General features: G+C 41.2%; 1 protein-coding gene across 1 annotated transcript in view; it reads left to right on the top strand.

Moving 5' to 3' along the window:
• SH3GL2 (SH3 domain containing GRB2 like 2, endophilin A1) overlaps nucleotides 1-10,469 on the top strand; it is a 143,789-nt gene extending 133,320 nt beyond the window's left edge. The window contains exons 6-8 of the mRNA XM_050945447.1: nucleotides 1,384-1,542; nucleotides 6,090-6,193; nucleotides 10,283-10,469. Of these exons, the coding sequence (XP_050801404.1) occupies nucleotides 1,384-1,542; nucleotides 6,090-6,193; nucleotides 10,283-10,469 (450 nt within the window). The remainder of the gene's footprint in view (nucleotides 1-1,383; nucleotides 1,543-6,089; nucleotides 6,194-10,282) is intronic.
• The last annotated feature ends 2,892 nt before the right edge of the window (nucleotides 10,470-13,361 follow it).

Here is a 13,361-nt window from a genome sequence, read left to right as displayed (position 1 = left end):
CCTTCCATTCAGTGGCTTTTTAAAATGATCAGGAGCAAAATGCCAACATTATTTTTAGTGACAAACCACATTGTCTGCCTTGAAAAATCCATTATTGTGCAGGCCTGTATTCTAATTCTAGCATAAAAAAATCACTTGCAGATTATAAGTGGTTTTCTAGTGTGCATTTAAATAATTTAGGTCAGTGTTAGTGGTGGCTTACCTTAGATCCAGATTTTGAATAGCTGCCTCTGAATTTGTACTTCCAGTTCTATATGCCTGGTGATTTGCACCCACAAACTCCCCAGAATTTGAAACACAATCATCATTTGTGTGTGCAAATTAGGTAGTTAGCCAGCTACTTTATTTACATGTGCAAATGCTGTATTTGCACACATTTGTTTTTTGCTGGTGCAAGTGACATCACACACATGCTTGTCGGTATAAATTTGTGTCACAATTCTGCAAACCCTTGCACATGTGAGTAACTTCACACGTGCATTCAATGACACTTCCCGGGATAAAGTTAAGTGTAGGTGTAAGTGTAGAATTGAGGCCTCAGAAGGGGACCTTGATGTTTTAAAAGTTTGGCACTCAATGTTTGCTGAGTGAATCATGTCAGATCACAAATTATTTCTTGTATTTCGGTAATGAAAACCTAAAATACTCATTCTTTAGTGCTTTACTTTCTTAGTCCCTGAGCCAGCAGTGGCATTTGTAATAATAGGACTGGAAGAGACCTCAAGATATCACCTAGTCCAGTCCCCTGCACTTATGGCAGAACTAAGTATTATCTAGACCATTCCTGACAGGTGTTTCTCTAACCTGCTCTCTAAAAAAAAAAAAAAAAAAAAAAAAAGCTTTAGTGAACCTAATATGGAATTTGCTAACTAAATACAGTGACAGCAGTGATGTTTGGTAAGTTAATAAATCACTCAGAAATTAAGATGCATTGCTGATCTTGTGAGAACTTCAAAAATTATCCCCTTAGTTGTACTGGGAAAGAAAACTAGAATGTAAGGAAAACATTGTTCCTAAACTCCTGGGGGATATGCACAATATGCAGATATTTCTAGATTATAAATAAAATTATAAATTACTATCAACTCTCATGTATCTAGGTGTCACTGCAATTTGCCATTGTGTTCTCTTTCTGTAAATCACTCTGTGATGGAGCTGCTTTGATGTTTTGACACAAAATGCCATGGTGCTCCCTTTGAAGTGTAAACCTACCTCACTTTTCTGTGCTCCTTTACTCCCATAAACCTGTGATGTATAGTAGATTGGCAGCATATATTTCCAACCTCTGTTGATTGACTGAATGTAGTGGACTTAAAGCAAAGAAAGAGGAGTTGGGAAACTGTTTCCATCATATACACACTATTTCCCTTTCATATTTTTCAGCACCACTTGAAGAAAATGGAAGGTCGACGCCTGGACTTCGATTACAAAAAGAAAAGACAAGGCAGGCTCCCTGATGAGGAGCTACGCCAAGCTCTGGAGAAATTTGATGAATCCAAAGAAATAGCTGAGTCAAGCATGTATAACCTTCTGGAGATGGATGTGAGGAAATCCCTTATTTATGTTTTGAACTGAGTTTTGAAATGAGAGGAAGAATGGTCCAGTGGTGAGGGCACTAGACTCATAGACTCTAGGACTGGAAGGGACCTCGAGAGGTCATCGAGTCCAGTCCCCTGCCCTCATGGCAGGACCAAATACTGTCTAGACCATCCCTGATAGACATTTATCTAACCTACTCTTAAATATCTCCAGAGATGGAGATTCCACAACTTCCCTAGGCAATCTATTCCAGTGTTTAACTACCCTGACAGTTAGGAACTTTTTCCTAATGTCCAACCTAAATCTCCCTTGCTGCAGTTTAAGCCCATTGCTTCTTGTTCTATCATTGGAGGCTAAGGTGAACAAGTTTTCTCCCTCCTCCTGATGACACCCTTTTAGATACCTGAAAACTGCTATCATGTCCCCTCTCAGTCTTCTCTTTTCCAAACTAAACAAACCCAATTCCTTCAGCCTTCCTTCATAGGTCATGTTCTCAAGACCTGTTGCTCTTCTCTGGACCCTCTCCAATTTCTCCACATCTTTCTTGAAATGTGGTGCCCAGAACTGGACACAATACTCCAGTTGAGGCCTAACCAGTGCAGAGTAAAGTGGAAGAATGACTTCTCGTGTCTTGTTTACAACACACCTGTTAATGCATCCCAGAATCACGTTTGCTTTTTTTGCAACAGTATCACACTGTTGACTCATATTAAGCTTGTGGTCTACTATGACCCCTAGATCTCTTTCTGCCATACTCCTTCCTAGACAGTCTCTTCCCATTCTGTATGTGTGAAACTGATTGTTCCTTCCTAAGTGGAGCACTTTGCATTTATCTTTATTGAACTTCATCCTGTTTACCTCAGACCATTTCTCCAATTTGTCCAGATCATTTTGAATTTTGACCCTGTCCTCCAAAGCAGTTGCAATCCCTCCCAGTTTGGTATCGTCCGCAAACTTAATAAGCGTACTTTCTATGCCAACATCTAAATCGTTGATGAAGATATTGAACAGAGCCGGTCCCAAAACAGACCCCTGCGGAACCCCGCTTGTTATATCTTTCCAGCAGGATTGGGAGCCATTAATAACTACTCTCTGAGTACGGTTATCCAGCCAGTTATGCACCCACCTTATAGTAGCCCCATCTAAATTGTATTTGCCTAGTTTATCGATAAGGATATCATGCAAGACCGTATCAAATGCCTTACTAAAGTGTAGGTTTATCACATCCACCGCTTCTCCCTTATCCACAAGGCTCGTTATCCTATCAAAGAATGTTATCAGATTAGTTTGACACGATTTGTTCTTACAAATCCATGCTGGCTATTCCCTATCACCTTACCACCTTCCAAGTGTTTGCAGATGATTTCTTTAATTACCTGCTCCATTATCTTCCCTGGCACAGAAGTTAAACTAACTGGTCTGTAGTTTCCTGAGTTGTTTTTATTTCCCTTTTTATAGATGGGCACTATATTTGCCCCCTTCCAGTCTTCTGGAATATCCCCCGTCTCCCATGATTTCCCAAAGATAATAGCTAGAGGCTCAGATACCTCCTCTATTAACTCCTTGAATATTCTAGGATGCATTTCATCAGGCCCTGGTGAGTTGCAGGCATCTGACTTTTCTAAGTGATTTTTTACTTGCTCTTTTTTTATTTTATCTTCTAAACTTACCCTCTTCCCATAAGCATTCACTATACTAGACATTCCTTCAGACTTCTCAGTGAAGACCGAAACAAGGAAGTCATTAAGCATCTCTGTCATTTCCAAGTCTCCCGTTACTGTTTCCCCCTCCTCACTGAGCAGTGGGCCTACCCTGTCCTTGGTCTTCCTCTTGCTTCTAATGTATTGATAAAAAGTCTTCTTGTTTCCCTTTATTCCCGTAGCTAGTTTGAGCTCATTTTGTGCCTTTGCCTTTCTAATCTTGCCTCTGCATTCCTGTGTTATTTGTCTATATTCGTCCTTTGTGATCTGACCTAGTTTCCATTTTTTATATGACGCCTTTTTATTTTGTAGGTCACGCAAGATCTCGTGGTTAAGCCAAGGTGGTCTTTTGCCACATTTTCTATCTTTCCTAACCATTGGAATAGCTTGCATTTGGGCCCTTAATAGCGTCCCTTTGAAAAACTGCCAACTCTCCTCAGTTGTTTTTCCCCTCAGTCTTGATTCCCATGGGACCTTACCTATCAGCTCTCTGAGCTTACCAGAATCCGCCTTCCTGAAATCCATTGTCTCTATTTTGCTGTACTCCCTTCTACCCTTCCTTAGAATTGCAAACTCTATGATTTCATGATCACTTTCACCCAAGCTTCCTTCTACTTTCAAATTCTCAACAAGTTCCTCCCTATTTGTTAAAATCAAGTCTAGAACAGCTTCCTCCCTAGTAGCTTTTTCAACTTTCTGAAATAAAAAGTTGTCTGCAATGCAGTCCAGGAACTTATTGGATAGTCTGTGCCCCGCGGTGTTATTTTCCCAACATATATCTGGATAGTTGAAGTCCCCCATCACCACCAAATCTTTGGCTTTGGATGATTTTGTTAGTTGTTTGAAAAAAGCCTCATCCACCTCTTCCACCTGATTAGGTGGCCTGTAATAGACTCCCAGCACGACATCACCCGTGTTTTTTGCCCCTTTTAGCCTAACCCATAGACTCTCAACACTTCCATCTCCTATGTCCATCTCCACCTCAGTCCAAGTGTGTACATTTTTAATATATAAGGCAACACCTCCTCCCTTTTTCCCTTGTCTATCCTTCCTGAGCAAACTATACCCATCCACACCAACATTCCAGTCGTGTGTATTATCCCACCAAGTTTCAGTAATGCCAACAATGTCATAGTTTTATTTATTTATTAGCACTTCCAGTTCTTCCTGCTTATTACCCATACTTGTTGCATTTGTATATAGGCATCTAAGATACTGGTTTAATCTTGCCTCCCAGCTTTGCCCTGACCCTCCTTTCTCTCTGCCATTATAGCCCATGCTCCTCCTGTTTCCAACCCATCTCCCAGGTCTTGTTCCCCACTTACCTGTGGGGTTTGCTCACCTGTCCCCGTCGAACCTAGTTTAAAGCCCTCCTTACTAGGTTAGCCAGCCTGTGAGCAAATAAGGCCTATCCCCTCCTTGAAAGACTGACTTCAAGTCCCTGCTCCACCACAGACTTCCTGTGTGACTTCGATCTTTCAGCTTTTCTGTTGCTCAGTTCCTCATCTGTAAAATGGGAATAATAGCACTTTCCTACCTCAGAGGGGATTATGAGAGACTCAGATGTCTTGCTAAAGGGGACCATATAAATACCTGAGAGAGAGAAATTATTCCACTGTTAATATTGCATTCTCGCTAATAGTTTAATGTTATTTATGGCAAAAGAAAGTATCTCCATGATCAGAATTATATAAGTGCTTGTCCACAAGTCATGATTTCCCATAAACTCTGGTACATGACTATTCAAACATGGCTTGGCAACGTAACTTCTGCTTATAGAATAGCTGAGACTTGAGCATTATGCTGGAAAAATGAGCAGCATTAACTGAAACCAAAGACATTGGGGTCTCTTTTCCCTTCATAAATAAGGTTGAAAACTGCAAAATCAAAAGAAGACAACGGTACTCCTCCTTTTGGAGGAAGGAATTCCTCTACACTACAATCTATTCTATTTCATTTCTATGCACTTGAATCTACAGATTCAATGTTTCAAGTGAAATAGATAAATGAGTGGAATTATTTAGATTTAAATTTCATACCCACTCTAAGGCCTCTGTATACTGTTAGAGCAGTGGAAAGGGGCCTTAAACTATGTATATAAAAATAAATATAGCTGTCTTGGAGTGCATACAAGTGAAAGGAGTAACTGCACAATACAATCTGGATTTTCTTTTTTTATTATTTCACCAATTTTTCCATCCATCCCCAAATGGCTAGTTTGTTTTGACCTAGATCGTACCATTTTGACACTGTCAAGAAGTTCTGTGGGGAGTCATGTTGCCCCAGAGGGAGCACTGGGAGGCGTTGGTTCTCCATAAGGAAGAGACAATGAGTGCACTTCCACTACCTACACCCCATTTTGAGGGGCGCTTTACTCTTTCCCTATGTGGCCAGCCAGCTCTACTGGCCTGTGCCTAAGGAAAGCAGAACCATGGCCCTTGTCATCCTGCATGCCTCAAACTCAGGCTACACAATACGAGGGAAGGTTCCTTCTGCCTTCCCTCCTTATTGCCCTTTTCTCATTCTTCTGTACACAGAATTCTCAGAATGAGTTGGGTCTTGAGGCCCCTTGCACAGGTGACTGAGCCCACGGAGGTGATCAGTTGAGAAAGAGCTGTAGCTGCAGCCCCCATATATGTGGTCTAGTGACCTAACCATGTGCAGTAACAAATAGATAAGCCAAGCTTAACTGGTCCCTAATTATTATCTGACTTATAAAGAGGAGGCAAGATTGCAGAGAGAAAGGAAAGGTACCTGCGATGTCAGAGCAGTAATGTTCCATGGAAGCTGTTTGAACACTGCTGCTCAACAGTATTGAACTAAGACTTGATTTTTCATGTTGATCCTTAGATTGAACAAGTGAGTCAGCTTTCTGCTCTTGTAGAAGCCCAGCTGAAGTACCACAGACAGGCAACTCAGATCCTACAGCAAGTTACTGCCAAGTTGGAAGAGAGGTAACATTCACTTCTCATCAGACTCTGGAATTTACTCTTCTTCTGTACAAAGGCAAAATATGTGCTGGATGTAAGACATTTAAAAGATCTTTTTCCATTTTATAATCATAACAGTGCTGTCCTCTAAGGCAGTTGTAAGTCTAGGTTCATGTTGGCTGGAGATATTAATAAGTAAAATTATGCACTTTTATTCAAGTGCTCCTGACTTATGCCCCAATTCAGGAAAAAAAACCTCTCCTTTTCAGTAAAGCATGTGCTTAACTGAAAGCATGCGCTTACATCCAGTTGAAGCGATGGGAGTTAAGCATATGTTTAAGTGCTTTGCTGGATGGATTGACTTAATTTGCTTTCAGGAATCAGAGCCTTGGCATGTATCAATTTTTGCATTGGCTTTCTAAAAAACAAATGAGTTGTAAATTATCCTAATTGAAGGACGCTATCTTCTTATCCTGTTCCCCATCACCCTGCACACACTGAACTCCATAACCAAAAAGGGGTCTTAAGGATCCCTATGATCTGCCAATTTAAAAAAAAAATCCCTCTTCTCAGCTCTAGTATCACAGCCACAATTCGTACAAGGGTTGTCACACTGAGTTTACTCCTTTCCACTACTCCTCTGTGGCTGTGCATATCATCTCAGAACTGACTGTGTCTTTTTAGTGTTACAAACCTGTTGTTACTTACACAGTTCTTTCCAACTAGATTAAACAGATTGGTTCCATTCGAAAAGAGGACAATTGCTGTTTAAAACGAAAATCTCCCATCCACCCCCACATACATACACTTTGGAAAACAGATCTGAGAGAGAGTCAGATAATAATGAAAAGGATTTATTTGCCTTCTCTGGTTTCATTTAATCCTGAATGACTCTTTTCCTAAAATCTTAGACATGGAAGGAAATGACCATAAATCCAAACAGCTGCTGATGTTAATATAGTGTTCTCACACATTCAGTAAAATTAATACAAAGCAAAATCTTCATGTTTTTGTTTTCTGTTGTCAATGCTATGAGTATAGTTTCTGGTAACGCTAGGCCTTGCCATTTCATTATTTGCTAACGCACACATTTGCTAGCACACACATCCTATAATGTTCTGACTCCTACATTTGTCTTAGCTCAGCTGCAGCTTGAGCATAATGTACAGAACTTGTTATGGTAGTTAGACTGCTTGGCAGGGTGGTTTTGGCTGCAGTTTACAGAACAGTGTAAGCAGCCAGCAAAGGAGGATTGCCAAGCCATTCTGCATGAATACCGTAGTTCACGTATTGATCATTAAAATGATCAGACATGTTGGGTCACAGTCCAGATGTTGTTATAAGCACAGGCCAAAGTGGACATGCCTCCTCCCCACTGCAGATTCCTCTCCCTTTAAGACCCACAGCCAGCCTCCAACCTAGTGCAGGTCCACCTCTGCTCTCATCACATGTCTGGTAAATTTCTAGAATTTTTACTTTGTTTATATAACTGGTCAGGATGCTTTCAGCATCTCGAGCACCTTGCACCAGTCTGGTCAGCAATAGTGGCTTAAATATGTTACTGTTCATCAGCACCAGTAATAAAGATTCTGCAGAACAAATTATGCCTCAGTTACATCTGGGTTTGCACAGCGTTCACACTCATAGACTTGTACAGGTGTCATTAATGGCAGGATTGGACCTACGTGATCTTTTACTGGTGGTGTTATGCAAGTAGCAAAGAACTTAAATGAATTTTCAGATTCCTGTACACTGCAAAACAATCACAGTGGGGGGAAAGCTTTTTACTTGTAAACTGAGCAGATTTGATCCTTAGGCACTGAGACACAAACATGGAATCTCACAATGCCAATTTTACAGTCACTTTTCAAGATATAGCTGCAGTTACCATTGAAAATGGTTTCATTTGGGAATGACACACATCTGCGTCCCCTAGGTCACTCATTTTTCATGGCCACAAACCTTCTGGATCCTAAAGATCCCATTGCTACCACCTCTTAATCAACCCGAGGGATTGGTGCTGAATAAGGCAAAGCGGCCCCTTCCTGCACTTTCTACCCCCAGACTCCCAGCTTCTTCCAACCTGAGACAAGAACTGTGAGTCCAGCCCAGGTCTTCCAATATTGCTAGTCCCGTGAGCTCAAAATCCGTGAGTCAAGTCCCCAGCAGTCATGATACTGGTTTAAACAATCACGAGCTTTTAAAAATAAATGTCACATTCTTTTTATTTGTTTTCTGAGCTTTTAGGGTAAATATAAGTCACGTTTCCAAGCTTTCTGCTGCAACCATGAGGGCGAGAAACTAATTTTATTTTTAAATGAAATCTGAGATTTCCGTGAAATAACACCATTCCAGGAGCTGGGGCTGTAAGAAAAATACTAAACTTCATGATACTTGCAATGAAATCATGAGAGTTTACAATACTGGACTGATGTTTTTGTTTTAGTCTTAATGAAAAAATTAAAAACAGGCTTGGATCACACTTTTGAAGACACTGACATGGTAGAGGGGTTTGACCATCACTCTGGGAGCCAGTGCTTGAGAGTTCGTGTCCTAGCTCTGATGCTGGCTCTCTGTGTGGTTTTTGACATGCCACTAAACCTAGCTGCCTCAGTTTCACAATCTGAGAGATGTGATACTTGCCTCTCTCACATGAGCTTTGTGACGATTAACCACTTCTATTATTCAGTTAATGCTTTTATAGCACTCTGAAGAGGAAAAGACCTATCTGGGGCTCAGTAATAGTATTTTAAAGGGTGATCAGACCCTGGATATAAGAATCAGAACTGCCATAAGTGAGAGACAGGAATTTTCAACAAAAGCCATATAACAGACATATTAATATATGCACTTTGTACCATTAGCACTGATGACAGCAAACCTGGCTCACACCAAAGTTTGAGCAACATTACTGACGCAAAACTCTTACTGAGTCATATCCAAAAGTCTTTACTAAGGTACAGTTCCCAGTGAAGTCTCTGAGCTAAATCCTGAAAGGCGCATAGCATATGCAGCTGCCATTGAGTCACCACCTTCCTGGATTTAGCCCCTGAAATTTGAAATTATTTTTCTAGAGATTTTTATTTTTAGCAGTCAGAATACTAGAAATGTAGGACTGGAAGGACCTCAATTGGTCATCTAGTCCAGTCTCCTGCACTGGGGCAGGACTAAGTATTAACTAGACCATCCCTGACAGGTGTTTGCCGAACCTGTTCTTAAAACCTCTAATGACACAGTGCTGAGTGGAAAAATTACTTCATGTCTCTGGCTTACAATACTCCTTCTAATATATCCCAGAATGATGTTTGCTGCTTTTTTTGGCAATAGTATTACACTATCAACTCGTATTTAGTTTGTGATCCACTATAACCCCCAGATCTTTGTCTGCAATACCCTTTCCTAGGCATTCATTTCCTACTTTGTATTTGTGCAGTTGATTATTCCTTCCCAAGTGTAATACTTTGCATTTGACTTTAATGAATTTCATCCTGTTTATTTCAGACCATTTCTCCAGTTTGTCAAGATCATTTTGAATTCTAATCCTGTCCTCGCTTCAATATGGTCTTATCTTAACTGCTAAAAAATATATATATATACACGTTTAACCTGGAAGTAACTTATATGCATAGCTATCCTAAGGCAAAAGCACAGTGAAGAATAGGCACTTCAGTTTTGCCATGAGATAAACGGCCCTTTACTGCTTCCAGGGGTTGATCTTGGTGATGTTGCCTCACAGTAAAATGAAAGTACCTGGTCTTCATTGTGTTTTCACCTGTGTTAGTTATCAGGAGGTAAAACGTTCACCTTTTGTAGCAATTGAAGACGAGGCCTATGAGTCAAAGGCAAACCAGTCTAATATGCTAATTCATAGTGGAGGAGAAGGTTAGCAGCCCCACACAGTGATGTCAAACGATGTGCTTTTTGTAGTTCAGACTAATCCAGCAGCTGTAAGCCGCTCCATGTACCAAACTCTGTTTAGTCTGTCCCATTACTGAGCATGAACTTCAGCCTTGGCAGTAAAGGAAGAAAAACCTCCATCTTTTACTAATCTCAGTGTGTGGTTTGTTGACAAGAAAATAGCTCTGTATATTTAACTTTCTTCACATTTTGCAGAATAAAAGAAGCGTCAACTCAGCCCAGAAGAGAATACCAGCCAAAACCCCGCATGAATCTGGATTTTTCCAGTGGTGACAATACCCAGTACAATGGAGGGATATCCCAGACCAGCACCCCTAAACCAACAGGTAAGAGGAATGAGGAGGGAGAATGTAGTCTTGTCTGTCTGAATCTTTTGCTATGATGCAAAAGCGTGAAGCTCACTTTTTCGACTTAGCTTTCCCACAACCAGAATGTAACCAACCACTGCAAAGGGAGGAGGGGTAAAGGTATAAGGGAGAAGAGGGCAGAACTATTGAAACAAATTATCAATTGCACTGAAGGAATTAGTCCAAGGGCCAACTCTGGCACAGTTCTCCTTATAAAGGGCTCAGTGACTATGGTGTTGGGTATAGTACAATCACCTAGATAGGTAGATGATCCATTTTATTAATTCTGTGGCTTAGTGGTCAGTGATTCCATCCAGCACAGCATCCTAAAGTGATGGTGTCACATTACATTTGCCTTAAAATTTAGATTTTGTAAAAATGGATACTTAGAAAACCTAGAGGTCAATTAAAAGATTTCCATGAAAATGTATCGCGCCCCCATCCCCAAAGTACTCCTATGCAGTCGTTGAAACTCAGATATTGCAGCTGATCTTGAAAGTGAAAATGACAATGAACAAAAGTGAAACTGATGGAACTGATGTTCATTGTTCAGATGAGAGAAATGCAAATTAAACCAAGTGCATAAACAGTGACAAATGTCTGATTAGTAACTTAAGTAATCACTTTGTTTAAAATGTTCATATGTTAAGATGACATCACTTTGCTCCTTGCAGGAATGGTTTGTCATCACACATCATTGTGATAAGGGGTGTTCTCTCTTCCTGAACCCAATCTTGCAAGGCCCTGAGTACCCTCTACTCCCATTGATACCAGGGGGAATTGCAAGCACACACCACTTTGCAGGATTGGATGTTTTCTCCCCCTAGTTCTGTAATCAGGATTTCCTTCCTCCCCATCAGACCTTGATGTGCATGTTTGAATCCTCGATGTGGATGCACAACACCACCTGCATTTTGTATTCTGTAATAGCAGCTAGAAGCTGCTCTGTAATTTCAAACACCCCTCCTCACCCCCACAGTGCCAGAGGGGATGAGATGCAGATTCCTAGTGCGTGAGTGCAGCCTGTGACCTATTAATGCTCTCCCAGTCACGACACCAGCTGTTTTTTCTTCACATTTTTTTGTGCTGGGGCTAGGACTGATGTGATGTAAGTTTAACTCTTTTCTGCTACAGAAATACAAAGAGAGTTAAATGCAGATGATGCTATATCTTCCACAAACTATATTTTCATCTCATGGTAGATACTGGCATTTTACTAAGACACTTTGCAAAGAATAGGTTGCTAAGGTTCCTCAGTAGGAGCCCCATCATGCGAAGTGCTGAGCACCTCCAGAGAGTTTAAAGCTTTGAAAGCTGTAGAATAAGAGGCTCTTCAGAAACCACTTACTACAAAAATGAGAATGGGAGAGAATTGGAAAAAAAGAGTCTCAAGGACTTTAGCCTTGTCTATGTTTAAAAGTGTTGCCAATATAGCTGTACCGGTGTATCTGTACTGCCATCTCTCCTAGTGTAGATACAGTTATACTAGCAAAAAAAAAGTGCTATTTTTTATGCTAGTTCCCTCAGTGACATGTCTACGCTAGAAAATGCTCTACTGGTATAAGAGTACCAGTTCTTGTTAGTATATGCGCAACATGCCTCAGTGCAGGGCCGTCCTTAGGATTTATGGTGCCCTAGGTGAGATTATTAAACTGGTGCCCCCGTGCCTGTCTTGCTCTTAGCAAGACAAACATAAGCTTACAGTACTGGAAAACTTGCCACATGCATGTTATTAAAACCAGTTTAACTTAATTAAGCACACTGTAATGCTGATGGACTACCACTAAAGAAGTAACACTATAGAAAAAATTCTGATTTGACAGAATGATGCAAATAATATCATTTTTTTAAATTTGTCAACATTTTATTGGAAATTTCTATGAAGAGGTATTGAAAGGATTAGTTTTTAATTAAAAGCAATCTTTCTGGCTTTTTTTGGCTGCAAAATCAGTAATAATATCATCATATGACAAAGACAAAGTGATGTCTTGTTCGATTGCAAGAATAGCAAGACCAGTCAAGTGTTCCTGACTCATTGTAGAGCAGAGATAGTTTTTAATGAGCTTTAGTTTTGAAAAACTCTGTTCTCCTGATGCTACTGTTACAGGAATTGTTAGTACAATACGAGTGGCAATGTACACATTAGGATATATGCCAACAAGTTTGCTGGTATGAATAAACTGTACAATGTCCATTATCGATTTTGCATGTGGCAACAACTCAATTTTTCATACAGTTTCAAGTCCATTTAAATCAAAACGATCACCATGCTTCAGGAGGCTCTTTAGGTCAGGGGTCCCCAACGCGGTGCCCGCAGGGGCCTCTCAGTGCACCCACGTACTGGCCAGAGGACGAGCATCTGCCGAAATGCCGCCGAAATTCGGCATCATTTCAGCAGATGCTTGTCCGCCACCACGGTTCTTCATCTGGCGCCCGCCAGACGAAAAAGGTTGGGGACCACTGCTCTAGGCTCTTGCACTTTGTCATTAGTTGCTCTTGTTTTCCTATTTCGTTGAATTTAGTTCCATCAGCCCGCTGCCAGCTGAGTGAATGGAACCCCAGGCTGACAGTAGATTGAGTGGCTCAGCCGGGGTCTCAGCCGCCAGCCTGCTCAGCCACTGCCCGCCTGGGGTTCCTTGGGGGTCCCCAGGCCAGCAATGGGTGCTGAGTGGGGCCAGCGGCTGGGACTCTGGGTGCCAATGGGGCAGCAGCCGGAACCCCAGAGCAGTGGCGGGCTGAGCTGCTCAGCTTGCCGCTGCGTGCCAACAAAAATCAGCTCACGTGCCACCTTTGGCACATGTGGCACTGGTTGCCGACCCCTGCTGTATACATTAGTAAGGAGATGAACATATTACAGTTGTGGGAGGGCTCTATTTAGCAGTAACAGGGCTATAGAAAAGTCAGTCAACATTTTTTGTTTCTCTCGA

The sequence above is a fragment of the Gopherus flavomarginatus genome, chromosome 3, assembly GCF_025201925.1.
Source record: "Gopherus flavomarginatus isolate rGopFla2 chromosome 3, rGopFla2.mat.asm, whole genome shotgun sequence".
Classification (NCBI taxonomy): Eukaryota; Metazoa; Chordata; order Testudines; family Testudinidae; genus Gopherus; species Gopherus flavomarginatus.
This window is presented reverse-complemented; position numbering and strand designations above follow the sequence as displayed.